The following is a 27528-nucleotide window of genomic DNA, read 5'->3' on the forward strand; positions in this document are numbered from 1 at the left end:
ATCCTTGGGATGTCCTGGTATCCTTGGGATATCCTGAGGGTTAACTACGTAACTGAAAGGAGAATTTTAGAGTTTAAGATAACACAGGGAGCAAGAAGCCTGGGTTATAATTCTTAGAAGTAAGAAAAATGAAAAAACAAAAAAACAAAAAAACAAAAAACCTTAAAAAGGCAAATTCAGGGTCCGGTGACGTGGCCTAGCGGCTAAAGTCCTCGCCTTGAATGCCCTGGGATCCCACATGGGCGGTTCTAATCCCAGCAGCTCTACTTCCCATCCAGCTCCCTGCTTGTGGCCTGGGAAAGCAGTCGAGGACGGCCCAATGCATTGGGACACTGTACCCGCGTGGGAGATCTGGAAGAGGTTCTAGGTTCCTGGCTTCGGATCAGCGCGCATCGGCCCGTTGCGGCTCACTTGGGGAGTGAATCATCGGATGGAAGATCTTCCTCTCTGTCTCTCCTCCTCTCTGTATATCTTTCCAATAATAATAAATAAATCTTTAAAAAAAAAGGCAAATTCAGAGTATCTAATCTGGCTTACATGGTCAGTAAAAAGGCAATAGATATGTGCCTGTGTTAAATCAATGAAGAAACAGAATCCTAGAAGACAGCAGCAAATATGGACAGGGTGATCATCTCAAATGGGAGTTACAGGAAGACTAGGCCTTCTCTCTTGTTTTTCTAAAGAGATATACGAAGTGCATCAGAAATCTTTTTATTTTCTCACTGAAATGGTATCAAGAAATTTTGGAATCACATTATTCCCTTAATTTTGTCACAGAGGATATTCCATTTACTGTGCAGTTTTTGGTCTTCTGGATATGTTCTAAGTAATATATCTGTTAGCATGGTAGCTTCGTTTGGGCAAAACTTACTGCCAATAAAACTTGAATTGAATTTGTCACATATTTCCAGTGGCAACCAATGATCAGGTGCTTCAATACTGCAGATTTCAATTCTTCCATTCTTTACATCTATGAATACTTTAATTTCTAGACATGAGTGTCCACATAAAACATTAAAGGAAGTGTTGATACTAAACTTTGGAGTTTTGCCATATAGCCAGTCCCAAGTTTGTAACTCTTGGGCTCTGCTGTTTATCCCAGGGAACAGGGTCTCATCGGCTGGGTTGATTAGGGTGATGTGATCATCAAGCTGATGACAGGCAGCATACTCGGCAGCGACGGCTTTCGTCACCGCCTCACAGGTCAGGGTGGGATCTTTCTCAAGCAGATTCTTTACCACGGCGGGAGTGCTGGTCGTGGCATTCGTCTGGATCCCCGGGGAAGGGCTCTTTAGTACCGAAGACAAGGTGGTTCCATCAGTACAACACAAAAGGGTACAGTGGTGGTAGGCAGTCGTCCGGCCAATCTTAGAGGCTGTTCCTGAGATTTTAAACTGTCCATCAAGCAAAAGGTCAAATCTTTTGGTAGCTTGCACATCCAGCTGGGGCTGAACAGTGTTCAGGGCTCTCACAACTAATTTCAGATTCTTCATCCTGTCGTATTTGTTTCTGGTTGTAAAGAAAGTCAAATTGATATTGCCCAAGTCATGGTAGACTGCCCCTCCACCACTCCTCCTCCGGGCCAGTTTTATACCTTCTTCTCTCATCAGATTCAGATTACATTCCTGCCAGGGATTCTGATGCCTGCCAATCACAACTGACGGAGAATTTCTCCAAAAGAAAAGGACTGGCTTGTCTTCTAGGCTCACATGGTCATGGATCCAGTCTTCCACAGCCAGATTCTGATAAACGTCATTGGAAATCGACTGTAGGATGAGCCCACTTCTTACTGTAGTTTTCAAGCTAGCTGCTGGGACCTTGTGGCTACAAAGGAACTGGAAGCAGTTCTTTATTGAAAATGGAATCACCATGCCTTAAACAAATGGAATACAGACAAGTGAATACATGAGAAGAAAAAAGGCAAAACTAAATCCTGTTTTCTAGATATCAGTTATGGGTTATTTAATCCAAACATACCTAATTCTCATAAGAATCCAGGCTAGTTTCTTCCCATGCCTTTTAGCTTTATCACGAGTCTTTTGAAACTACAACACAGTACTCAGAGACAAATAATTCAGTTGATATATTTTTCAAATAGTAAGTTTACCAGAAAAACATTATGCACTGAATTCAAATCTAAGAAAAATATTACTGCTATATTCAAATAAGTACCACAAATATATTATGCACTAAATCTCAAATCTATGAAAGATACTGCTACTATATTTGAGAGACAGAGATATATAAAGCTTCCATTCACTGGTTCATTTTTCAAATACCTGCAATAACTGGAACTACAGACAGGTGCCAGAAACTGGATTCTTGAGCCAATAGTGCTGCCCCCTGGTGGTGCATATTAACAGAGACATGGCCTGTAAAGCACCTCAATGGCCTCTTTAACTAGTAGGTCAAATACCTGCTCCAAATCATTTTAACGCATTTATTTATTTGAGAGGTATAAGTGAGGGTTAAGGGACAGATAACTCTTCTTTGCTAAATAACTCCACAGATCCCTGCAGAGGCTCAGCTAGACCCCAGATTGGGATCCCATGGGGATGGCAGGGACCTAATTGTTTGATCCAACACTGCTATCTCCCTGGAGGAGATACTGCATTGCTATAAAGCTAGAGTCAGGACCTGGATCCAGGAATTAAGTACTCTGATGTTGTAGGTGAAATGCCCACTCCATCAAATCTAAGGAAACTGTTTTGAATTAGCAAGTAATGCATGTTCATTGAGAAAAATAGTAAGATATAGATAAGAAAACAAAATAATTCCTAATCCTGGGCCTGGCACAATAGCTCAATGGCTAAATCCTCACCTTGCATGCGCCTAGATACCACAGGGGCACCTGTTCATGTGCTGGCTGCTTCACTTCCCATCCAGCTCCCTGTTTGTGGCCTGGGAAGGCAGTAGAGGACAGCCCAAAGCCTTGGGACCTTCCATCTGCGTGGGAGACCCAGAAGAGGCTCCTGGCTCCTGGGTTCGGATTGGTTCAGCTCAGGCATGGCAGCCTCTTGGGAAGTGAACCAGTAGATAGAAGATCTTTCTGTATCTTCTTATCTCTATATATCTGCATTTCCAATAAAAATAAATAAATATTTTTTAAAAGATTTTTTAAATTTTTATTACAAAGTCAGATATACAGAGAGGAGGAGAGACAGAGAGGAAGATCTTCCATCCGATGTTTCACTCCCCAAGTGAGCCGCAATGGGCCGATGCGCGCCGATCCAATGCCGGGAACCAGGAACCTCTTCCGGGTCTCCCACGCGGGTGCAGGGTCCCAATGCATTGGGCCGTCCTCGACTGCTTTCCCAGGCCACAAGCAGGGAGCTGGATGGGAAGTGGAGCCGCCGGGATAAGAACCGGCGCCCATGTGGGATCCCGGCGTGTTCAAGGCGAGGACTTTAGCCGCTAGGCCACGCCGACGGGCCCAATAAATATTTTTTAAAAAGAATCCATAATTCTGCCACTTAAAATAACATTTAACCTGCTAGTATGTATCCATCTTATCTCTGGCCATATGTTCACACACACACACACACACACACACAGAATTTACAGGCATAGGTAAAAGCACAGAGGCTGGGCCCGGCGGCATGGCCTATCTGATTTTGCAATAAAAATAAATCTTAAAAAAAAAAAAGCACAGAGGCTGTCATACCTGTCTGAATATACACAGTGAAGCAGGATAGCAAAGCAGTTAACAGTTTAAATTTTATTATTTTTTTTAAATTTAGTTTTACTGGAAAGGCAGATATACAAAGAGGAAAGACAAGGATTTTCAATTTGCTGGTTCAGTGCCCAAATGGCTGCTGATCTGAAGCCAGAAGCCCCAAGTAGGAAAAGAACCAGTGCCCATATGGCATGCTGGTGCTTGCAAAGCATAGGATTAGCCGGTTGAACCATCATGTCAGCTCCACAGCTTAAAATTTTAATCCTGGATCTACCATTTACAATTAAATAACTCTGGCAAGTAATTAACTTCCAACTTATTTTAAATGGTTTGGACCGCACAGAATGCTTCATAAAATTAATGTTAACAGAAATGTGTCTATTTGATATGTCTTAGGAATTCCTGTACACTTGAGGAAAGCTGTGGCTTGTGATGCCGGCATTCCATGTGAGCACTGGTCACAGCTGCTCCATTTCTGATCTAACTCCCTAATGGCCTGGGAAAGGCGGTGGAAGGGTGGAAGATGGCCCAAGAGTTTGGGTGCCTGCCACCCTTGTCGAGGCAGACCTGGAAGCTGTGGTGCCTGGGAGACGAGCACCCTGGCTCCCAGCTTTGGTCGGGCTCAGTGTTGATCACTGCAGCTATCTGGGCAGTGAACCAGCAAATGGAAAATCTCTTTTGCTTTCCCTGTAACTCTGACTTAAAAAGAAGTGCAAAGGGTTGTATCAAAAAAAGTTTGGATGCTAACTTGCTGATTTCCAAGTACACTATACACCATCAGCCAAACACCCAGATGAGCCTGCCCAACCACTGGTTTACAGGAACACTGAAAAAGCCAAATGGTCACAAGTGCTCTGGGTGAATACAGAATCAGAACAAAGGGACTGAGTTCTAGGTTTCAGCGTCTCATGGGTTGGGGCCTGAGGAAACCACCTCAGGTCCTGATCATAGAACCTGAAGCTAAAATAGTCCTGTTACCGACAGGGGGCTTGGAGTCAGCTGGGACTGGTGCACCCCTTTTTAAAACATTTATTTGAAGTTCAGTTACAGAGAGATCTTCCGCTCTCTGGTTTAGGCCTCTGATGGCAGCAAAGGCCAGAGCTGGGCCAGGGCAGAAGTCAGGAGCTTCACCAGAGTTTCCCAGTTGGGGGGCAGAGGCCCCTCCCTCTCACCCCACCATTAACAGGGAGCTGGATCAGAAAAGCACCCATATGTGCAGCCAGCATGGCAGGCAGCAGCTTGGCTGCTTATGCCGCATACGCCAGCCCTACATTGCCTTCCCTTTTTCTTTTTTAAAGATTAATTTGTTTTTATTGGAAAGGCACATCTACAGAGAGGAGAGACAGAGATCTTCAGTACGCTGGGTCACTCCTCAAATGGCCACAATGCCTGGAGCCAGGAGCCAGAAAATTTTCCCAGTCTTGCACATGGGTGCAGGATCCCAAGGCTTTGGGCCGTCCTCCACTGCTTTCCCAGGCCACAGGCAGGGAGCTGGATGGGAAGTGGAGCAGCTGGGACATGAACAGGAACCCGGCGCTTGAAGGGCGAGTATTAGCCAATTGAGGCATTATGCCAGGTCGCACACAGGCTTCTTTAGCTGTCAGGATACAGTCAAGCCTTTGAAGGCCTGGAGAAAACGTTCTTCGAAAATCATTTTACATTACTGCTACTTGCACCTTCTACTTTGCCTGGTTCACTCTGGTAACGGCCTGGCTGCACAGGCTGAAACCCGGGGTCCTGAGCCCACCTGCTACCTGCCAAGGCGGGCACTAGCAGGGAAGTAGGGCGTTGGAGGGAACCGAACTGGGGAATGGACCCAGATACTTCAAGACGGAACGTGGGGAGTCCCACGGCACAGGGGCACTTTAATCGTCAAGCTAAAAGCCCCAGCCCTAGGAAGACATTCTCATTTCCGTGTTCTTAGGGGCTTCTCCATCAGCACGCAGAAAAGCAAAAGAAACAAAACACAAAATCTCATCATGGGAGCGTGCACGTTTTACCGCGCCTTTTGGGCTCTCTGTGGGGCGTGCACACAGCTAAACATCCAGCGTGTTTTTCGGAACAGACCCTCCCTCCTGGGTCGACCACGGCCTCGAGCACCAGCCGGTAACGAGCACTGGGAGCCCGTCCTCAGGGAGCTGGGTCGCTCGGGTCCCACACTTGAAGCTAGCTGGGAGAAGCCCGCGAACCACTCCGGAACCCACGTCCGTCCGCCACAGCCCCGAAGATCTTGTTTCCGGTTTCACTCACCGGCAGCTTCCTGTCGCGTCCCCGGCCTCGTGCGTGTTCACGCGGGTCCGTGAGAAGCCGGAACGCGCGTGACCGCGGGCACCCGGCCCACAGAGCAGGGGGCACACAGCGCGGCCCCTCCCTTCGACCCGGCCCGTGGGCGGAGCCACCGTCGGGCCCGCCCCCGAGCTTCACGGCAGCCGGCGGAAGTGCCGGGCGGGGGCGGGGCTATGGCGGCGGCACGGCCCCTGCCTCCGGCTGACCGGGTCCCGGGGCGCCGGTGGGCGGGGAGGGAGCCAAGGCCGAGCCAGACTCTAGGCAGAGACTCAGGCCACGTTGCATTTCAAGTACGGAAAGTCATGAATCCGTAGTTCACACGGGAGGTCCCCGCGTGACAGGGGTAGCCGCCATCCAGGGGCGTGTGGTGGAGCGAGCTTAGGGGTGTCCCAGCTGGTGCTCTGCAGGGAACGTGTAGGCATCACCCCGAGTCTTCACGCAGCGCCTTCCCACCGTCCAAACGGCAGGTGAAACTCTCCTTGACAGGTCAGTCAGTTGGGAAGGAAAGTGCATGTGGAGCAATAAACGTTGGCATTCGTAATAGAGATGGCAAGAAGTAAGGGAGGTTGAAGGGGAGTGGAAAACACACCCCCAGGCTAGTGATCCTGACTTAGGGAAGTCCCTCACAGCAGGTGGCAGAGGATGAACCCCCCACACCACCAGAGTTTCAGGTAGCTAATTACCGCGTTAACAAACTGCTGATCACCAGCAGTGGCAAGCGGCTGGCCAACGCCACGATCAAGCCAGCCAGGGGTCAAGGGTTCCGGTGGGAGCCCCACTTCTTGAAATCGCCAAGACCAGCCTCTTGGAGTTGAAGAAGTGATCAAGGCTTACAACTTGCTGATATTGTCACTAGCCAGGGTGTCATAAAAAGCTACAATGAAGACACAGGGACTCGGTTATCATCAAGCCTTTAGAATGCTGTCACTCTGTTAGTCTTGGAGTATGCGGGTGGAAATAGGGTCCAGAATTAATTTCCATAGGCGTTTTCTTATTTGAACTAGCCGCATGATATTAACTGTTAATATTCCTTTGAATTCCATGGCTCTAAAATAGAAGGTGTTTTATTTTATTCTGCTCCCGACACCCCAGTTTCCTTCTGAGGTGGTGGTAGTCAGTCCCATTTTTTTTCTCCTTGCACCAAGACTTCTGTCCCCTGCCACTCCTTCACTTCTCTGGGACACTCAAACATGCTGTACCCTATCTCATCTCAGGCTCCCCTCTCATGACCTCTCTTCTAACACCCTCACCCTTTAAAAACATAAAAGGAATTATTTTTGCTTTTTATTTGAAAGGCAGAGTTAGATGGGGAGACAGATCTTTCATCTGCTGGTTCACTCCCCAGATAGCCACAGTGGCTGAGACTGGGTCAATCCAGAGCCAGAAACCAGGAGCTTCTTCAGGGTTTCCCACATGGATTCAGGGGCCCAGGCACTTGGGCCATTCTTCCCTGCTTGCTTAGGCGCATTAGCAGGGGGCTGGATTGGAAGTGGAGCAGCTGTGATGTGGACTGTTGCCCACTGGGGATGCTGGTGCTGCAGGCAGAGGTTTTATCCGCTATGTCCAGGATAGCAGTCCCCCAACTTCATCCTTCTACTCCCTTCAGAGCTAGCTTTTTGGAAGAGCTGGTGCATATCCAGCATGCATCTACTCTTCCAAATCATTTTCATCCTACCCTGAAATGGCTTTTGCCTCGTCATTCCAGCAAAAGTGCTCTTTGCTAAGGTCATTGGTGACATTCATGTGGCTAGACCCTTTCAGTGTGCCAAAGCTGTTGACTGCTTCCACCTCTAAGACTCCTTTGGTAACCTTGGCATTATTAACCTGTCTCGGTTTTTCTCCAGCTCCACTGACAACTCCTCAGTCCCCGGCTGTTCCCACTCTCACCAGCCCCTGAATGTTGAGTTTTTTTTATTTTACACTTGTATGTTTTCCTTAAGCAATCTAAAGTCCATGGCTTAAATACCACATCTGTATACAGCTTCAAAATTTTTTACTTTTAGTTCCATGTGTTGGACACCTGGGAGTGTCCAGAATCTGCACTGCCGAATTCCCTCCCCCTGCACCCCCCCCCCCGGGATTTTTCATGCCTATACCTGTAAAGTCTTGGTAGAAACATCTTTTTCTTCCCACTTCCAAACCATCAACACATTCTCCAAGTCACTATCTACTGGGACAACCACATCAATGCAAAACAAAACAAAAAGTGTAAATTTCATGTCCTCAAGAGAAGCCTTCCTGGTTCTCAGAGTTAAAATTAAGTTTATGTGCTGTTCCTCTTACAATGTCTCTCTGTATGCTTTAGTTTTTCCTCATGGCGCATCATGGTTTGTATCTTATGCAACTGTTGTGTAACTTGTGATTTGTCTTCCCTGGTCGAAGGCACTAGCAAGGCCGTGGCTGTCTGCCTCACTGCTGTATCTCCAGCTCAAAGCACAAAGCCAGGGTAGGTGAGCAAATGAATCACTTGTGCATTTTTTTTCTCTTCCAAAGAATTATGTTCATAAATGACACAAGCACTCTTATTGCCTTCAGTTCAATTCAACATTTCTTTCCCCTCTAGGTCCCATATTACCTAGGAATAAATTTCCTCAATATTTTTGTGATTTGTAAAATCTTGATTTCCCCTCAAAGATGTCTTTTCCTATTTTCATGACTACTAAGGAGGTTATACAAATGGGCATCAGACGTTTTCATTAAAGCTCAGGAACACATTCAAAACATACATAATAGTTTTGTGTAAAAGGGGAAAAATTTAAAAAGAATCTCAGAAAAGTACATAGTAGCAGGTCACAATTGACAAAATGGCTTTAATTTCATGTAGCAATATTGCTGCTCCCTATAAGACATTTTAATAACTGGTTAATAACAAAACAAGCTTTTTATTAAACACTATGCTTTTTAAAAATTAAACACTTGGACCTGGCATGGAGGCCTAGTGGCTAAAGTCCTCGTGTTGCATGTGCCAGGATCCCATATGGGTGGTGGTTATAATCCCAGTGGACCTGCTTCCCATCCAGCTCCCTGCCTGTGGCCTGGGAAAGCAGTTGAGGACAGCCCAAAGCCTTGGGACCCTGCACCCACATGGATACCCAGAAGCAGCTCCTGGCTCCTGGCTTCGGTTTGGCACAGCTCTGGCCATTGCAACCACTTGGGGAGTGAATCAATGGATGGAAGATCTTCCTCTCTGCCTCTCCTCCTCTCTGTATATCTGACTTTGTAATAAAAAATAAATCTTTAAAAAAATTAAATACTGGTGGTATAAAACTGTAACATCTACAAGATAAACCATTATACCTGGAAAGAGCTATTTTTTTTAAAGATTTATTTATTTATTTTATTGGAAAGATATACAAAGAGGGGCAGAGACAAAGAGGAAGATCTTCCTTCCGTTGATTCACTCCCCAAGCGGCTGCAACGGTCGGAGCTGTGCCGAACCAAAGCCAGGAGCCCAGAGCTGCTTCTGGGTCTCCCACGTGGGTACATGGTCCCAAGGCTTTTGGCCTGTCTTCTACTGTTTTCTCAGGCCACAAGCAGGGAGCTGGATGAAAGCAGGGCTGCTGGAATTAGAACCAGCACACATATGAGATCCCGGTGTGTGCAAGGTGAGGACCTTAGCCACCAGGCTACCATGCCAGGCCCGGAAAGAGTCATTTTCTAACTGTGAAATGATTTAGATGTGAGGAAAATAAGTTTTTAAATGGAAAATACTAAATGTGAAATGTCTTTCTCAGAGTTTATTTGTAGTGATCTTTTACAGAATGGAAATGTAAAATGTGGGACGGTAAAGTATCCTAAGCAATATTCCAAACTGGAACTACAACATACAAAACTGTGATACCACACGGCATGTGAAATACTGATGTCAAATTCTTGCACACTTAAAAAAAAAACTTACCGAAGAAATACAAAATATGTTCTGATGTCATTCAAATATTGTTACTGAAAAACTCTCATTTTTAATAAGGATAGAATATAATACCAGAGAAATCGGTTTGGAAGGCTTTTTCTTCCTGGAGCAACTGCCTTTTGAATATTCATTATCAAAATGTGCAGTCTAAGATGGTCCCTAAAGAGTGAAAAATAATCTCCCCTCATTTCGCTAGGTTTTCTGAATAAAGTTCAGTTCTCATTCAATACCCTCTTCTTTCAAAGAGCAGTGTTTGCTTTCTTTGTTAACAGGTAGAAATTACTTCATTCCAAATCTGTCATTTCTATTCCATCACTTTCTTTAACATATACCACTGCTCCTAAGTCATTCTCTGAAATGTAACCCGTGCCAGTCCCTTCTATCCTCGTAAAGTTTGCTTCACTTCTGTCCTCTAACCTTATTTTCTTGGTGGTTTGAAATAACTGAGTCACAGGTTCCAACTTGGTTTTTTCAGTCTCCGGCATGAGGTGGTCATCCATTTTTGAGGTAGTATGCATAGCAGACACCTGAGTGACAGATTTACTAAGTGAAAATCCCATCGGGACAGCTGAACAAATAACACGATGGTTTGGAGTTACTCTTCTAAGTAGTGGAAAAGTTTCAACTTGATTACTGAAAAACAAAATGCAGGAAACAAGTGAATACAGCAGAAATTACAGGAAAATCACTTTCCACCCTTAAACGTTTATTTTTTTTTTGTGAGAGGGCTTGCAGGTTCTTTATATTCCACTAAAACTATTTTTAGAAAGAAATTTGCACAATTTTATGTTGAGCACCTTTCTTAAAATAATAGAACTTCCTATAATTATGATTTTTATTATTCTTGTTAGTAAAAAATGTATAATTATTAATGGGTTATAGAAATAGTTACCGAAGACCAAACACTTTGCTAGGTATTCTGCAATAACTAAACATGTCCAATATCAACATGGCACTAGTTATTAAGGATGTCAGATCTATTAAGAGATGCACAGGGAACACAGAAGGAGGCCTTGCAAAGGCCTAGGTCAGGGCTGGACTTTGAAAGGTGGGCAGGAATTTCTAGGAAAAGTTGACCAATATGGGAGACAGGACAGACTTCTTAGCACCATAAAGATTTTAGAGAGCAGAATTATTTTTAAGGTATTTTTTTCGTTAAAACTTTTAGTTTTCTCTTAGCGAACAATGAACATTTTGTCTAGCAGGCAGCGGGGACACTCATGTCTCATTTCAGATTGTGTTCCTGGCTCCCAGTTTGATCCCAGGCTCCAGCAGGCATTCTGGGGGGTGAATGAGCAGATGGGAACCCTCCCCACTTCCCAAATAAACATTTAAAAAATAACAATAATAAAAAGGGACTTTCAACTTTCTAGTATCTAGTTATACTTACAAAAATGGTAGCTGAAAACCAATGTTACAAAAATATGAGATCATGTAAAGACACAGACACCCCCATGAAAGCCGCAAGCAGCTGGCAAAATAAAGCACACGGTTAAATGCACTCTTATCAAGAAATCTATTCTAACATAAAAGTTATTCCTGCCAGTAATGGTTTATGTATGTGTGTGTGGTGGGAAGTACTCACTGTAAGGAGTTATTCCAATACCCGTCGCCATTCCTTCTTCCTCACAGCTCATGAAGTTCGCGCCGGCCTAGCTATCCACCAATCGAATGTAACCTGGCTTTCCACCTGAATCCCACCTCCCAATCTTCCAGCCCCGTCCCCAACTCCACCCACTTGTCAATCATCCCTAGGCATTCACCTGCAGGCGCCAATCCCCTGGGGGCCTGCCCTCAATCCCTCCCAATCCCCACCCCCTATACCTGGCCGACAAAAAGGCTCCCCCAGGTGCGGCTCGCTCTCTTTTCCCGGCTCTTATCCCTCCCCCTCTTACCCCGCTCTTACCCCTCTCTTCTCTCTTGCTTTTCTTTGCTCTCCCGTTCCCCTCTACCCATTCCTGCTCTGTTGCGTCTGGTGTGTTTCAGCTCACGGTAAAGAACCAGGTTGTGGGAATTAGCTGAGCGTAATAATATAATAATATCCTATGAACTAGAACTCTCTCCAACTTTTTAAAATAACTAACACTCACCAGGAATTGTTTTGTCAAACGCGAACTTGCTTTCGAAATGCAGAGGCTTGTACCTCAAGGTCATCCGAGGACGGCTGTGAAAACTGAGTGACCTGTATTATCAGTAGAAAAAAGCAAGGGATGAAGTCACAACGGATGGCTCACAACGGAAGCTTCTGGGTTAAGAAGGATGGGGTATGTTAAATATGGAGAAATATCCCCCATGCAAGCTGAGCTCTTAAAAAAAATTGGCAGAATACTTCTATGTTTACTTTTCTTCATTTTATTTTTAAGACACCCGAAAGGCCAAAAATCCTACAAAAGGGTAAGTCAGATGGGTGTTCTCAGGTCACAGGCTGAGAGAACTTATAATAGTATTCAACAGAAAACAACGGCTACAAGTATTAAATAGCAACCAACTGAGGTTGCACTTCTTTTTCTTTTGCGTTTCAACATCCCCGGTTCTTATGGAAAGCGGGTTTGGAGAAGAACCAGCTTACGGAGGAAACAGTGGAAAAGAACCTAAGGAACCAAGGCTTTCGTGGCTGGTTTTGTCTCTTCCCAATTCAACTGTGACTCTGGTGCAAGAGCTGACCCTTTCCCCACCTGAGGCTTCTTCCAGCAGGGCGGTAGGCTGCGGCAGAAGCCCCGCCGATGGCAGTTCCGAAGGGTAATCGGTTCGCCGAACTCAGGTCCCAAAAAGATTCTGGACCGCGGGGGTGTGTAGCAGAGAAAGGCACCACCGGGAAGCAGCAGGTGCTCCAGGCTGAGCCAAGGCGGGGCAACGAGACACGCCTGCGCATGCGCGTCACGTCCAGGTGGGCTAGCGGGTCGGGAAGACCTCTGGGAGACAGGGGCTCGCGTCTGGTTACTAGGAGACCGGACGCTCCGGCCGGCAGCTGGGCGCTGCGTGGGCGTGCGCCTGCGCGGCGCGGAGGGGCCAGGAAGACGCCTCTCCCCGGCGCCCTGTAAGGCAGACAGGTGGATGTACGCGTCGCTCGGTGCGTAGCTGCGCGCGCAAGGCCTGTAGCGCTTTCGAGAGGAAGGGTCGAGCCAGGGACGCGTGCGCACGGGGGCTGGAGGCGCGTGGGACGGAAGCGGAGCGGAGGCGCCGCTGAGGTGGAAGACGAGCCCGCCTCAGGTACAGAGCGTGAAGGGCGGGCCCGAGGGCGGATCCCGCTGGCGCTAACCGCCCCCGCCTGCTTGCCGCCGGGTCCCTCCCTCCTCCGACCCCGGTCCAGGGCGGGGCAGGGTCGTTTTTGGGGGGGTGTGGGAAGGGGCGGAGAAAGGGGCGGAGGATGGAGACCGGGAGGGCCCTGCTTGGCCGGCTGAGGCAGAAACCTGGCGGTCGTCGGGATGAGCTCCGCGGAGGACGCCGGGCGGACAAGTCCTGGGAGGGACCCGGAACGCCAGGGAGAAGCCACGGAGGTGCGCCGGCTTTGGGGGTGAAGCCCCTGCTGGAGCCGAAGGTCCCGGGCTGCAGGAGGGCGAGTGTCATGGGCGTGGGGGTCGGGGGGTGAGCTGAGGCGGCTGGAGCCGCTTTGAGGGGCGTGTGGCGGGCAGGGCGGCGGGCCCGGGCAACCCTCCAGGAACGAACCTCGCCCTTGGTTGTCTGGACTCGGGAGTCTAGTCCCTATGGTGACCGCTTCGCTTCCCGGCGCGCTCCGGCTGGGTTGTCCGGGACACTGTTCTGTTTGGAAACTTGGTAGTGCAGCTGAGGGGAAGTCAGAGATGGGGAGGTTCAGCCTTGCCTCTCAGCCTCTCTTCAGGGTCTGTGAAGATTTAGAGAGGCCAAGGGCCGAGATTACGTAGGCGTTTGCATGAAAAATCTCATAAATTATATATCTCATATAATACAGCAAAGGCAGGATAAACCGGCGTTTGTTCGGAAACTAATTTTGGGTCTTAAATTGGCAACTGATTGATCATAGACCTGATACCGAAAATGCTTAACAATACAATGTGGGGTTTTTTCTCTCCACAAATATAGTCAATAATTGCGGCTTTGGGAAAGTTTGCATGGATGACCGTGTCCCAGCATTTTTTCTTCTTCCATTCTAGCCCTTCTCTGCCAAGATATTGTTGACTGCATCCTGAAGTCCTAGTCAGCCAAAAATTGACTTTATTGCTTTTTAATGAATATATAATGAAATTTACGCTAATTCCTTTGCTTGGCAATATTTAATGTTAGTCCCGGAAGGTAGCACATTTGTTAACTTTCTGAAGAAAATCATTGTATGTTGTTCAGAACATTATCAGGTAGAGGTCGTCTGGGTTCTTCTGTCTTTTTCAGCTGTTCCAGTTGGTTTTAGGACGCTGTAGTTTTAAAACTCAGCAGATGATGCCCACCCCTTTCTCTTCCCAGAGGTAGCCACTATCTCAACTAGTAAGATCATTTTTTCTTATAGTTTGTTATGGGTTGAGACCATACATACATGAGCGTATGTGTTTAGTTTGGCTTGTTTTTAACTTAATAGAATTGCAGTTAGTCCCTTCTTGTGACTCTTCCTTCTGTACATGTTTAAGATTTACTCTTGTTTGTAGTTGGTTTGCTGGGTAGTCTTCTGTTGTAAGGGTTTGTCACAATTGAAATGCTGCATTTTTGATGGACATTAAGTCCTTTTTACAGTTGTTGACAATCATGGATGACATGGCCAGGAGATTTTTTTTTAAATGATGTATTTCTCTGTCTCTTTTGCCTGTCATTTTGTGCAGGGGCTGTGCTAATCTTCTCTGTATCATAGCACTGTCTGTCTTTTTATCTCAGACACAGTGCATGCTTGACCCGGGTTTCCTCAGCTGTCTTTCTTGGTCAGTTAGCATTACCCATATTAATTAGGTAATTAACCAGCTGTCTTTCTGTCAATCAACATTAACCTGTGTCTTAGGAATGATATTTTTAATACTGTATGGCTGGGGCTGGCATTGTGTGGTAGTGGGTAAAGCTACTGCTGCGATGCATGCATTCCTTGTGGGCACCGATGCATGTCCTGGGTGCTTGGCTTCTGCTGCAGCCCTGGGAAAGCAGTGGTGGATGCCTCAGTCGGGAGGCAGCTCCTGGCTGCAGCCCGACTCAGCCCTGGCCTTGTGGCAGTGTGGGAGTGAACCAGCAGATGGAAAGTTTCTCTTCCTCTGCCTCCGTGTCCTTAACTCTTTCAAATAAATAAAATAAAATAAAATAAAAAATACATAGTGTAAGGCATACTTAACTGACATTTAAAGGTCCAAGGATCTTACCTTAGGGAGTTCTAAAACTACCTCCACCTCTCCCAAATTGTCAAGTTTTGTATGTGCAGTGTTCACATTTTCCTGAGACCTGGACCTAGGGTTTTTGTTGGTTTCTGAAAGGAGTCCTTGATGTAAAGAGAATTAGAGATGAGTGTTTCTTCTTTTGAAAGGACTTCTCACAGTATTCATCATTTCAACTTTTGCTCTGGTTTTTGTTTTACAGTCATGCTTCCTAGAAGAAATTTCTAGTTTCCTTTTATTTACTATTCATTTATTCATGAATCCTCTTCACAGTTGCTTGTGACTCCGATTTATCATTGAAATGTATTTGAATCATCAACATTTATTGTTTTTTAATTTTTAAAATTTTCATTTTATTTATAATATTGTTTGCATAGTTAAGATGGATGCGTGCCCATGTGGGCCTCCAGTCAGGGTAGGGAGGGCCGAGATATGGAGGAAGGTAGATGGGACAAATGTTTCATTTTTTTTTTTGAAGATTTATTATTTTTTATTGATAAGTCAGATTTTAGAGAGAGAAGGAGAGACAGAGAGGAAGATCTTCCAAACCCTGGTTCATTTTCCAGATGGCTGTAGTGGCCAGAGCTGACCTGATCAGGAGCCAGGAGCCTCCTCTGGGTCTCCCATGTGGGTCCAGAGTGGCAAGGCCTTGGGCTATTCTCTACAGCTCCTAAGGCACAAACAGGGAGCTGAATGGGAAGTGGAGCAGCCAGGATATGAGCCAACGCCCATTTAAGATCCCTGGCGCATGCAAGGGGAGGACTTTAGCTACTTGGCTACTGTGCTGTACCCTGTTTGTTTCTTACTTTTTCTTTTCTCCCCCTCCCCCCCCCCCCACTGGTCTGCTGGCAAGGGCAGGGGTGGGGTAAGAGTCGGGTGGGGACTGCTGTTTGCTGTTCAACTCTATCATCACTGGGGATGCAATCATATGATGATGCCTTAAAGACTTCAATGTGGAGAAGAATCTTCCAGGGGCGTTACTTGAGTGGTTTTGATAGTTATGAGATGTCGTCAGCTTCATTGCACCAGGATTGAAATCTTTTCTAGGTCTGTTGGCTGAACAAGTCCACCTCAGTGTGCATCCATACACCCATATGCTTTGTGCAAAGCTTCCCCATGAGAGTTGTCCAAACTGTTTTGCTTTTTATCCTCTGATGACATATTTGATATTCTGTGCTGACTTAGGTAATCTGGCTGTCATGTCCCCTGTGTGCATCTGGGCATGCTGTCCATTGTACAGGATTCAGCAGCTAAGGAGGCCCAGTCCCTATACGTGCTTTCCAAGGTTGAGCCACATATTGTCATTTTCTCTGTGGCCAGGATTTGGGTCCATCGATCTAGTTGTTGAGTCCCCCAAGAAATCTCACTTGGGGTGACCTCAGACTTGATTCTCGTGTGCACCAGTCAGTGCAGGGTGTGATTTGGTCCAGCAAAAGCACATACCCACAGATGCAGCTGCCTGGTCAGTTCTGCCCCCAGCCTCCTCTCCAGTAAATTGGTAGTGGCTGCGGCCTAGCCTTGCCCAGCCCAGCACAGCCTATCACAATTATTTTGAAAATATTTTAGTAAGTTCCAACTTTGTACTGAGCACTTATCAGTTTTTAGGGATATAACCAAAGCAGGAGCCTTCATCTCTTGAAGTATATGTTATCTTTGGTAAAGACAAAGAGTAAATAATTGGGCAAGTAAATGGTGTAAGCTGCTGCAGTGGTAAATGCAGATGGCATAAGGAGAGAGTAGCTGAAAGAAAGATTGCTTTAGTTCAGGAGTCAGGGAAGACTGTGACATGACATTTCAGACGAAAAGTCAAGGTTGGGAAGGAGCCACCCAGAAGGAGCTGGAGGAGAGAATCCTCTTGACCCAGGAAAAGCAAAGGCAGAGCCTTGAAGTGATGATTGGCACATGTCTTGGTCTGTTGGGCTGCTTTATCAAACGGGGGTGGCTTATAAATAGCAATAACTTAATTCTCACCCCTTTGGAGGCTGTGACATCTGGGATTGTGGCCTCAGCAGATCTGGAGTGTGGTGAGGGGCTCTCTTCTTAGTTACGTATGGCATCTTCATGCTGGGTCCTCAGTGTGTTAGAAGAGGTAAGGGAACTTTCTCAGACCCCTTTTATAGGGCAACAAAGTATGATCCCAGAGGCTGTAGCTCTTATGATTTGGGGGCAGTTAATGACTTCACTGTATGAATTTGTGGGGAATACAAACATCCAGAACTTTTGCAGCAGTTAGAAGTGCAAAAATAATTTTAAAAGTGTATGAGTGGGCCTGGCATGGTAGCCTAGTGGCTGAGGTCCTTGCCTTGCACACCCAGGATCCCATATGGGCGCCGGTTCTAATCGTGGCAGCTCCACTTCCCATCCAGCTTCCCTGCTTGTGGCCTGGGAAAGCAGTGGAGGACGGCCCAGAGCCATGGGAGACGTGGAGGAGGTTCCTGGCTCCTGGCCTCGGATCAACTCAGGTCCGGCCTTAGCTGCTACTTGGGGAATGAATCATCGGATGGAAGAACTTCCCCTCTGTCTCTCATCCTCTCTGAATAAAGTTGATTGTTAGATTATGATAGGATTAATGAAAACAATGATGAGGTGGAATAAATGTATTTGATAGGAATTTTAGTGAAAAATAGATAGGATATTATCCCTTAGATAATGAGTCAGTGAGAGGAGTTGGTAATAATAATAGTAAGTAATAATACATATTTGTTAGGACCTGGTAATTTAATCCTCACCCAGCTCTTATGCAGCAGGTACTATTATAACCATACTACTTACCTATTTACTTATTGAGCATGTAGAGGGCTGCTATCCACTGGTTTACTCTCCAGATGCTCACAGTGACCAGAGCTAGACTCCTGAAGCTGATCACTCAGTCCATGTCTTCCTCATGGTGGCAGGGACCTAAGTACTGAAACTGTCACCTATCTTCCAGCTATGCATTAGCAGGAAATTGGCATTGAAAGCAGAACCAGGACTAAAACTTTGATACATAATGATGGTGTCCCAGGTAGTGACAACTATTGTAACAACGTTGTCTTCATCATCCCTATTTTATTTTATTTTTTTAGATTTATTTATTTTATTGGAAAGTCAGATATACAGAGAGGAGAGACAGAGAGGAAGATCTTCCGTCCAATGATTCACTCCCCAAGTGAGCCGCAACGGCCGGTGCTGCGCTGATCCGAAGCCAGGAGCCAGGAACTTCCTCCGGGTCTCCCACACGGGTGCAGGGTCCCAAAGCTTTGGGCCGTCCTCAACTGCTTTCCCAGGCCACAAGCAGGGAGCTGGATGGGAAGTGGAGCCGCCGGGATTAGAACCGGCGCCCATATGGGATCCCGGGGCGTTCAAGGCGAGGACCTTAGCCGCTAGGCCACACCGCCGGGCCCCATCATCCCTATTTTATAAAAGAGGAAACAGTAGCTGGAAAAACTTACCTAAGGTTGCATAACTCAGAAGCAGCAGAGATAATATGAACATAGGCCACCGAATGCTGAAATACATGCTGTTACTGAGCTATGTGACTACCAAATCAAGAGTCTGAGATCTGTATAGCAGCACGTTCCGTGCTCCTGGTTGTTAGGGATTACAGGAATGTGGAAGATGTCCAGTTGACCTGAAGTGTGGAAACTAGCAAGTGAGACATGGGAATTTCAGATAAACTGCTCTCCTGTCCAGCAACATCGTCTCCAGTGTCCTTGAAGAGAATGGGTAAATTCCAACCTGATTACTGTCTCATGGACCCCTGGTTTCTTCCTAATTTTATCCCTAGACTGTCCTGATAGGTAATTTTATAGAATAATCCTGTGACTGTCCAGTTTACCAGTTGATAGTGTGCTTGAGTACACTGCATTAGCAACCTCCACACATTTTCATTAACAACTTCTATTATTTATAGAACTTGGCAGGTTAGTGGAGATACAGAGAACTTTGCAATATTGCTTGTCTTTAATATTCTAATAGTGTAGAGAAGACATTCAGGGGCTGGTGTGGTGGTGTATTAAGCTAATCCACCTGCAGCACTGGCATTCCATGAGTACTGGTTTGTTTTCTGGCTACTCCACTTCTGATGCAGCTTTGTGCTAATGGCCTAGGAAAGCAGTTGAGCATGGCCTAGGTCCTTGTCCCTGTACCCATGTGGGAGACCCAGAGGAAGCTCCTAGCTCCTGTCTTCAGAACAGCTCACCTCTGGCTGTGGCCATTTGGGGCCATCTGGAGAGTGAACCAGCCAGTGGAAGATCTCTCTTTCCTGTCATTCTGACTTTGAAATAAAAAGAAATGAATCTTTAAAAAAGAGGACCTACAGAAAAAACAAGTAGCTACAAGTAGCTGCTTTGTCATCAGTATAAACAGAAATGTCAACACAGAAATGATCATTATGCTTTGGAAAAGACAGAGGAAAAATCTGAAGAATGTGGAATTCAAGCTGAGTCTTAGAAATGTCTTTCGTTAAATGGGGAAAAGAGTGAGGGCAGGGCTCCTGAGCAGAAGTGCTTTGTGTGAGTTAAGGATGTGTAGAATGGTATTTACTCATTTAATAATAGGAAGTGTCAAGTCAGAAGTAAGTTTGGAGAAGTAGAAAGGAATGACATTATGAAGAACTCTGGATGTTTGGTCAGTTTCAAGTTACAGATCTTTGCTCGTCCGAGTATAGATCCTGTTGTAAGAAATGGGGATTGCCATGTCTTAGAAATGTAGTGTCTCAGGCTTACTGTGAATGAGACTGCCTTTAAACCAGATTCCCAGGTGGTTTATTTACTTACTAAAATATTGAAAAGTATTGCTACAGTGGAGGAATAATTTTATTGTTACCCTAAGTCAAACATTTTTTAAAAAATTTTATTGGAAAGTCAGATATACAGAGAGGAGGTGAGATAAAGATCTTTCATCTGCTGGCTCACTCCCCAAGTGGCTGCAACGGCCGGAGCTGAGCCCATCTGAAGCCCGGGATCAGGAGCCTCTTTTGGGTCCTCCATGCAGGTGCAAGTTCCCAAGGCTTTGGCCCATCCTCTTCTGCTTTCTTTCCCAGGCCACAAGCAGGGAGCTGGATGGGAAGCAGGGCCGCCAGGACTAGAACCGGCATCCATATGGGATCCTGGCGCAGCTCTGACAGTTGCGGCTGCTTGGGGAGTGAATCAACAGATGAAAGATCTTCCTCTCTGTCTCTCCGCTCTGTATATCTGACTTTCCAATAAAAAAAAAATCTTTAAAAGAGCATGTCTTATATCACTTTCCAGCTCTAGATTGAACATCCTTTAAGGGCCATTTCTGTAAATACCCATTCTTTGACAATTTTTCTATTACAGTATTTATTTTCCTTTTTTATTTATGAAATCGATATATTATGGAAATCAACCTTTATGATACATTTAGCAAACATTTGTAAATGTATAATAGCAAGAGTAAACAGATAGCTAATGTGACAGTAGACAACACAGGCCTAGAGGGAGACTAATTTACTACTGATCTATATTTACTTAAAACAGTGATTATCCTGGAGACAAGGCAGGGAGTATCTTCTTTGAAAAGCATGTTCAATATCACAATTTATGTTTGGAAAACAAAATTCTGTAACAGAAATTTTTGATCATCCTAGTGGGTGGGAAATTGTTCTAAACAGTTAAGATTTGTGAGAACGTTATTTTCAAAATTTATTAATCTAAAAAAAAAATCAGAATTGTTTTTAACCGAATGCTGTGTATTGTTGTTTCCTATTCTTTCCACTAGGTTACCACCAAAGAACATGATTTTGGTCTAGGGGCTCCAGTTTCTGAGGCTGAAAAATACCAGAATACTCTCCAGCTAGAACAAGAAGTGAGAAACCAAGACAGATTCATCTCTACACTAAAATTACAGGTTTATCTTTAGTTTACATATGTGTTACTCTGAATTTGATTTGGAACTTGCTTTAAAACAAGAAGATGTGGGTGGGAAATTGGTTGGGGCTTCTCCCTTAAAACCCGCTTTACCTCAGATACATGAAGGAAACAGTGTGGAAATAATGGTCTTAACTACTTTCCTGTAGCCCTCGAACCTGTTTACCCTAATTAACTATATAAAGATTGCCAAAAATATAATAAAAAAAATGGAAAAAGTAAAAAAAAAAAACCTCTTGGAACCATCAAAAACAAACAGCAGCAACAACCACAAAAATAAAAACAAAAAGATGGATGGGAGGGGTTGAGATGCTGCATGGGACACCCCTGGAGCCTGCATGGTAGCTTAGCAAGCTAGTCTTCTACCTCCTGGTGCTGGCATCCCACATAGGTGCTGGTTCATGACCCAGTTGCTCCACTTCCCATCCAACTCCCTGCTTAAGCCCTGGGGGAGCAGTGGAGGATGACCCAAGGCCATGGGCCCTTGTGCTTAATGTGGGAGCCCTGGAAATGGCTCCTGGTCCCAGCTTCAGATCAGTACAGCTCTGACTGTTGAGGACATTTGGGGAGTGAACCAGTGGATGGAAGATATCTGTCTGTCTCTCCCTCTATCAGTATAACTCTGATCTTCAAATAAAATATTTTTAAAAAATGCTGCATAAGAACCCACGTTCTATGTTGGGGTCATGAATTTGAGTCACCACCTTAGTCCAGCTTGCAGACGTTCACCCTGGCAGGCAGCAGGTGCTGACTCCAGTACTTGGGTCTCTGGTTGGAGTTCTGGTCTCCTAGTTTTGCCTGGCCGAGCCCTGGCTGCTGTAGGCATTTGGAAAGTAGGCCATTGGATGGGAGAACTCTCTGTGCTTCTCCCTGTGTTGTTGCTCTGCCTTTCAATTAAACAAAAATAAACAAAACTTGTAAAATAAGATGATATAAATGATTAGTTCACAGCTCGTTTGAGTCTAAACCATTCTGTTTTATCTTACCCATTTTGATAAACATGGAATCAGAGTGAGTGTAAACTATGCCAAGTTTCGTATTAGATGCTTTTAAGTAAAGAATCTTAATTAATCATTTCTAAGCTTTTGAAGTAGTGATGGTGTTTCCATTTATAGACTGGGAAGCTGAGGTTCCAGCAGGTTAAATGTTTGTGATATTGAGCTGATGACCGACAGCTTGGATTTCTCTGAACTCTCATGTTGGCTGGTATTTGAACTTTGCTCTCTAAATTCCAGACTTAGTGTTGTTTCTGTTCTCATGATATCTCATGTGTGGTATAACTGTCAATAAACTATTGAAAGAGATGACAATGGAGTGGACTTATTTCCTCTGCTAAATATGCCTGAAAGCTCTGAACTTTGTATATAAAACAGAAAGTACTCTGGAAGTAGAGAATGAAGACTGACTAGGAACTACAAGACACAGAGAACAACATGCTACTGAGTTCCTGGATTTTCTTTTTTGTCCCAGATGGGGTGCTGGAAAAACTGACAAGTGGAAATGATAGCAAGTACAGGAAAACAGACCTCAGAAAACCATTCTCTTTGCCAGGACCATGAAAGGGACACTCTAATAAGGGAGACAACATTTAGACAGTAACTGCCAGCCCAAATCAAGACTATAGAAGAAAACTGCAGCCCTATTCCTGCCATTGAAGGCCAAGTAGAAGGCCTATGCTTCTACCCTTGCTAGAGTCTAACAATGGCCCCCACACCTCACCCCAAATATTTCTGTCTTCTATGCCTAACCTGGGTGGTACTGAGGAAGGCATATAGGAAGCCAGTGTCTCCTGGGTAGTCAGGACTTCTTCCCCTATCCTGTAGGAAAACAGGAAGAGGTGGTATCAGGAGTCCTGTTGCTGAGCAGGGGTGTTACCACCTCAGGAGTAGCAAGGCTACACACTCATGTTGTCAGTAGAAGACAACATAGGGAGCAGTAAGGAAGTTCCTTTGCTTTTCCTGTTTTGATGGTGACAGTAGAGACCTGGAGGGGAGCCTGGACTTCCACACTGCCTAGTTGTAACAAGGAGCCTCACTCTCAGGTGTCTACTGAGGCCAGGTGGAGAAACTGGGCTTCTGTTCCTTCCTAGCACTAAGGAGGCAGCGTCCCCCCTTTTGCTTCAAGAGCCGTGTTGTAAGAGGCCAACTAAAAGCAAAGATGAGAGCCTTAACAGTCTGTTGGTCACAATAAAAAATCACTCATGCCAGGATTCAGAAATAGCTGAGAAAAGACAAATCAGCCAAACACTGAAGTGAAACAGTTACCTGAAAAAAAAATTAAAACAATCCTATAACTGCTTAATAAATAACTATAGGCATGTTTCAAACAAAGGAACAATAAAAGTCTCAGCCAAAAAATGAAGGTTATAAACAACCTAATGGAATTTAAGAACTAAAATTACAGCTGGCTCATACAAAAATCTGCATAGGGACCATACTGTGTCATAGTATGGTAAGCATCCCTTTGTGGTGCTGGTGTCTCCTGTGGGCGCCAGTTTGAGTACTTGCTGCTGCTCATCCAGTGTACCTTCGCACTAATGTGCCTGGGAAAGCAGTGGAAGATCACGCACATGGGAAACCCAGAAGAAGCTCTTGGCTTCAGACTGGCCTAGTTCTAGTCTTTGTGGCCATTTGGGATTGAACCAGCGGATGGAAGATATCTGTCTCTTCTAACTCTGCCATATATATATATATATATATATATACATACATATACACATACATGTGTGTGTGTATTTATACATATGTGTATATATGTGTGTATATAGTGCTATATAAATTTGCACACAAATGTTTGTAATAGCATTACTACAATTGCCAAAATCTGAAGACAGCTAAGATAGCCTTCAATAGTAGCTAAATAAACAAACTTTGATAGCTTTTATAGGATGGGATAGTATTCAGTGATAAAAAGGAATCAACTTTGAAGTTACAAAAAAGGCATGGAGTAACTTTGAAAGTATATTGCTAAGTGAAAGAAAATGAAAATTCCACTTACATATCACACTTCAAAGAGACTGTAGATACTGGGAAAAGAGTACTAATTTTCAGGGATTTGGGAGTAAGAAGGGATGAATACACAAACTTTTAGGGCAGTTAAACTAATCTGTATGACATACTGACTGATTCATTCATATGTCACTCTACATTTATCAAGACCCACAAAATCCAGCACAAACAGTGAGGCCTGGTATAAACTGTGAGCCTTAGTAATGTGCTAGTATTTTTTTTATTTGAAAGCAAAATATATAAATAGGAGATATACTGAGATAGTAGCACAAAATAAAATAGGGGAAAAGGGTACTATGGGACCTCTTACTTCCTGACTTTTTTTTCCCACCAATCTAAAACCTCTTTTGAAAGTATTAAATAAATGGGAGAAAACATTTCCAAATCATGTCTTTGCTAAGCCCCTTAATATGCAGGTTTTAAAAACAGTTGTTAATAATCAAGAAACAAAATCAGCGGCTATTTTGGCCCAGTGAGATTAAGTGCCTTGCTGAAGTCCTGCTACTCTGCATTTCAGATTCAGTGTCCTGCTCATGCCTTGGGAGGAAACATGTGACGGCCAAGTACTTGGAATTCTGCCATGTGGGAGATTCAGGTGGAATTCCTGCCTCCTGGCTCTTGCTTATCCTAATCATGGCTGTCTCAGTCACTGCCTTTCAAATAAATTTTTTTTTTTTTAAGAAGTAATCCAATTTGAAATTGGACAGAAACTTGAATAGACCATTTCTTTAAGAAGATTTACAAATGACCATCAACTATGTGAAAAGATACTCAACATCACCACCCATTAAGGAAATGTGAATTGTAACTACTATAATATACCACTTCATGCCCGTTAGTATGGCTTGGCTATCAGTGTAAAAAAAAAAAATGAGTAGGGAGTAGGAGATGTGAAGAAACTGGAACACTTCAGTGTTGCTCAGGGGAATGTAAGGTGCTACAGCCATTTTGATGTTTCTTTAAAATGTTACAGATCAGGTAACCATATGATGCAGTTGTTTCACTCCTGGATCCTCCCTGGAGAATTGAAGCAGAGACTTGAACATGTGCACAGATACTGATAGCAACGTTTACAATAGCCAAAGGTGAAGCCAACTCGTGTCCATCAGTATATGAATGAATAACACAATGTGATAACGTGATATGCACTACAGTGCAGTACTACCAAGCTTTAAGATGTGGTCTCACATAAATGAACCTTGAAAACATTATACAAAATAAGATAAGCCAGACACACACATACACAAAATCCTGTTTTATTACACTTAGGGAAACTCACACCAAGTTGCTGTTTCTTGAGTAAAGAGTTTTTAGAGGGGGATCATGAAAATTCTGGAAACAGACAATGGCGATTGTTGTATACATTGAATATACTTAATGTCAAAGAATTGTACACTTAATGATAGTTAAGAAGATAACTTTTCTTACAAAAAGTGTTTACAGAGACAAAGCCTTAAATATTCTGAAACAAAAGATTGGAGGGGCCAATGCCAACAGTCTAACCCACCTTCAAGCAGCAGCATCCCTTATGGATCCAGTTCATGTCCCAGCTGCTCCACTTCTGATCCAGCTCCCTGCTTAATGGTGTGTGAGCAGTTGGGCATGGTCCAAGGCCTTGGGACTCTGCACCCACATGGGAAACCTGGAAGAAGGTGCTGGCTCCTGGCTTTGGATCAGTTCTTCTCCAACTGTTGCAGCCATTTGAGGAATGAACCAGTGGATGGAAGATTTTTTCCTCTGTCTCTGCTTCTTTCTGTATCTCTGCCTTTCAAATAAAAATGAATCTTCAAATAATATAAAAAAAAGAATGGAGAGCAGAGGGGAGTGAATCTGTGAACGTTAGAATAGGAAACAGAAGTTAGTTAATCTGGACAACAGAAAATAGGTTGAAAAAAGTGACTAGAGCCTCAGGGACAGTAGGAAGTATAACAGAACTGGTACAGGGGAGGGGGGACAGTATTGTGGCACAGTTGATTAAGCTCCTGCTTGCAACATTGGAGTTGGTATTGGGGTGCCTATTAGGGTCTGGCGGCTCCCCTTTTTACGGAGAGGAGGAAGAGAGAAGGATCTTCGATATGCTGGTTTCCTCAAGTGGCCAAAACAGCCGGGGCTGAGCCAATCCAAAACCGGGGGCTTCCTTTGGGTCTCCTGCACTGGCTCAGGGTCCCAAGGCTTTGGGCTGTCCTCCACTGCCCTCTCAGGCCACAAGCAGAGAATCTGATGGCAAGTGGAGTGCCAGATGTGAGCCGGTGCCCATATGGGATCCCAGTGCATGCAAGGTGAGGATTTAGCCACTAGGCCATCATGTTCTGTCCTGGCTGCTCCACTTCTTATACAGCCGCCTGCTAATGCACCTGGCTGGAAAGCATCAAAAGGTGGCCCAAATATTGTTGGGCCCCTGCCCCTCCCATGGGAGACCCCAGGGAATTCCTGTCCCAGCCCTGGCCATTGTTACTACTGGGGGAGTAAACCAGGGTATGCAAGGTTGATCCCTCAGTCTCTGTTGTCCTGCCTTTCAAATAAAAGAGAGAAAAAGAAACAACAGCAACAACTGGCATTTGAATCCCTGGAATTCCAGAAAGAGAAGCAATCGAGTGATCTATAAAAAAGTATTTGAAGAAATGAGGACCACGGTTTCTGCAAGCTTCACACAAAAGAAAAAAACAGATGAAAGTGAATAAACATCTGACAGCAGTTGCCCAAAGGAATACACACTGACACTTTATAATCACACTTCTGAAAACTTGAAGACATAAACCCTGAAAGCATCCAGAGAGGATGCATTACTTGTGAGCACCTCTTTTAAAAACAACAATTTTTATGTGTTAAGAAAAAAAAAATATCTGTCGGGTTTGGTGCAGTGGCTCACAGGTTAATCCTCCACCTTCAAGTGCCGGCATCCCATTTGGGTGTTGTTCTGTGTCCTGACTGCTCCACTTGTGATCCAGTTCCCTGCTCATGGCCTGGGGAAGCAGCAAAGGATGGCTTCTACACTCAGGTGGGAGATCCAGAACAAGCTTTTGGCTCTTGGCTTTGGATTGGCTCAGCTCTGGCCATTGTGGCCATTTGGGATTTAGGGAGTGAACCATTAAAGTCTCTGTTTCTCCTCTCCTATGATACTCTGCTGGCTCTGTCTTCAGACCAGAGAGGGTATACCTAAGAAGCCGTTGAACTTGACTGGACAATAAGATGCTGGACTCTATGTTTGGTATACGCTTGCAATGGGGGAATCTCAACTGAACTTGAGCTGTGGTTATGCAACAAGGTGGAAGAATCCACCATGGTGGGAGGGTTTGGGGAGGGGTGGGGAGAACCCAAGTATCTATGTAACTGTGTCACATAATACAATATAATTAATGAAGTTAAATAATAAATAATAATAATTTTTTAAAAATCTGCTTTTCAAAAAATGTGGTTTTTTTTTTTGAAGAAAGAACTATCAAGTTTATTTTATATCAGA

The 27528-nt window shown here is 44.8% G+C and overlaps 3 protein-coding genes and 1 non-coding gene across 12 annotated transcripts in view; 1 reads left to right on the forward strand and 3 right to left on the reverse strand.

Moving 5' to 3' along the window:
- Positions 1-695: 695 nt before the first annotated feature.
- On the reverse strand, positions 696-6003 carry LIPT1 (lipoyltransferase 1). The gene is made up of 2 exons (XM_004594217.3): positions 5927-6003; positions 696-1873 (listed from the first exon to the last, which is right to left on the reverse strand). Exon 2 carries the CDS (start codon positions 1869-1871, stop codon positions 750-752), a length of 1122 nt encoding a protein of 373 aa, XP_004594274.2. The 5' UTR covers positions 1872-1873; positions 5927-6003; the 3' UTR covers positions 696-749.
- A 3681-nt stretch (positions 6004-9684) lies between these two features.
- C8H2orf15 (chromosome 8 C2orf15 homolog) lies at positions 9685-12081 on the reverse strand. Its single transcript, XM_058667388.1, has 2 exons — positions 11963-12081; positions 9685-10505 (listed from the first exon to the last, which is right to left on the reverse strand). The coding sequence occupies exon 2, from the start codon at positions 10430-10432 to the stop codon at positions 10157-10159; it is 276 nt and encodes a 91-aa protein (XP_058523371.1). The 5' UTR covers positions 10433-10505; positions 11963-12081; the 3' UTR covers positions 9685-10156.
- A 730-nt stretch (positions 12082-12811) lies between these two features.
- Positions 12812-27528, forward strand: part of TSGA10 (testis specific 10) — a 130010-nt gene continuing 115293 nt past the window's right edge. For 3 of the 9 annotated variants that reach the window (XM_058667536.1, XM_058667537.1, XM_004594218.4), the window contains exons 1-2: positions 12847-13082; positions 20912-21040. Coding sequence is in view for 1 of the 9 variants with exons in the window: in XM_012929526.2 (XP_012784980.2) it covers positions 13298-13369; positions 20912-21040 (201 nt within the window). In the remaining 8 variants the exon portion in view is untranslated. Of the gene's footprint in view, positions 13083-13215; positions 13370-20911; positions 21041-27528 lie in introns of those variants that run through there. The other 6 variants (XR_009245926.1, XR_001168404.3, XM_012929526.2 and 3 more) reach the window with 4 other exon arrangements.
- Positions 14611-14714, reverse strand: LOC118760748 (U6 spliceosomal RNA). Its single transcript, XR_004996965.2, has one exon. It is a non-coding gene; the product is annotated as a U6 spliceosomal RNA (small nuclear RNA).

This window comes from Ochotona princeps, chromosome 8, assembly GCF_030435755.1.
Source record: "Ochotona princeps isolate mOchPri1 chromosome 8, mOchPri1.hap1, whole genome shotgun sequence".
Lineage (NCBI taxonomy): Eukaryota > Metazoa > Chordata > Mammalia > Lagomorpha > Ochotonidae > Ochotona > Ochotona princeps.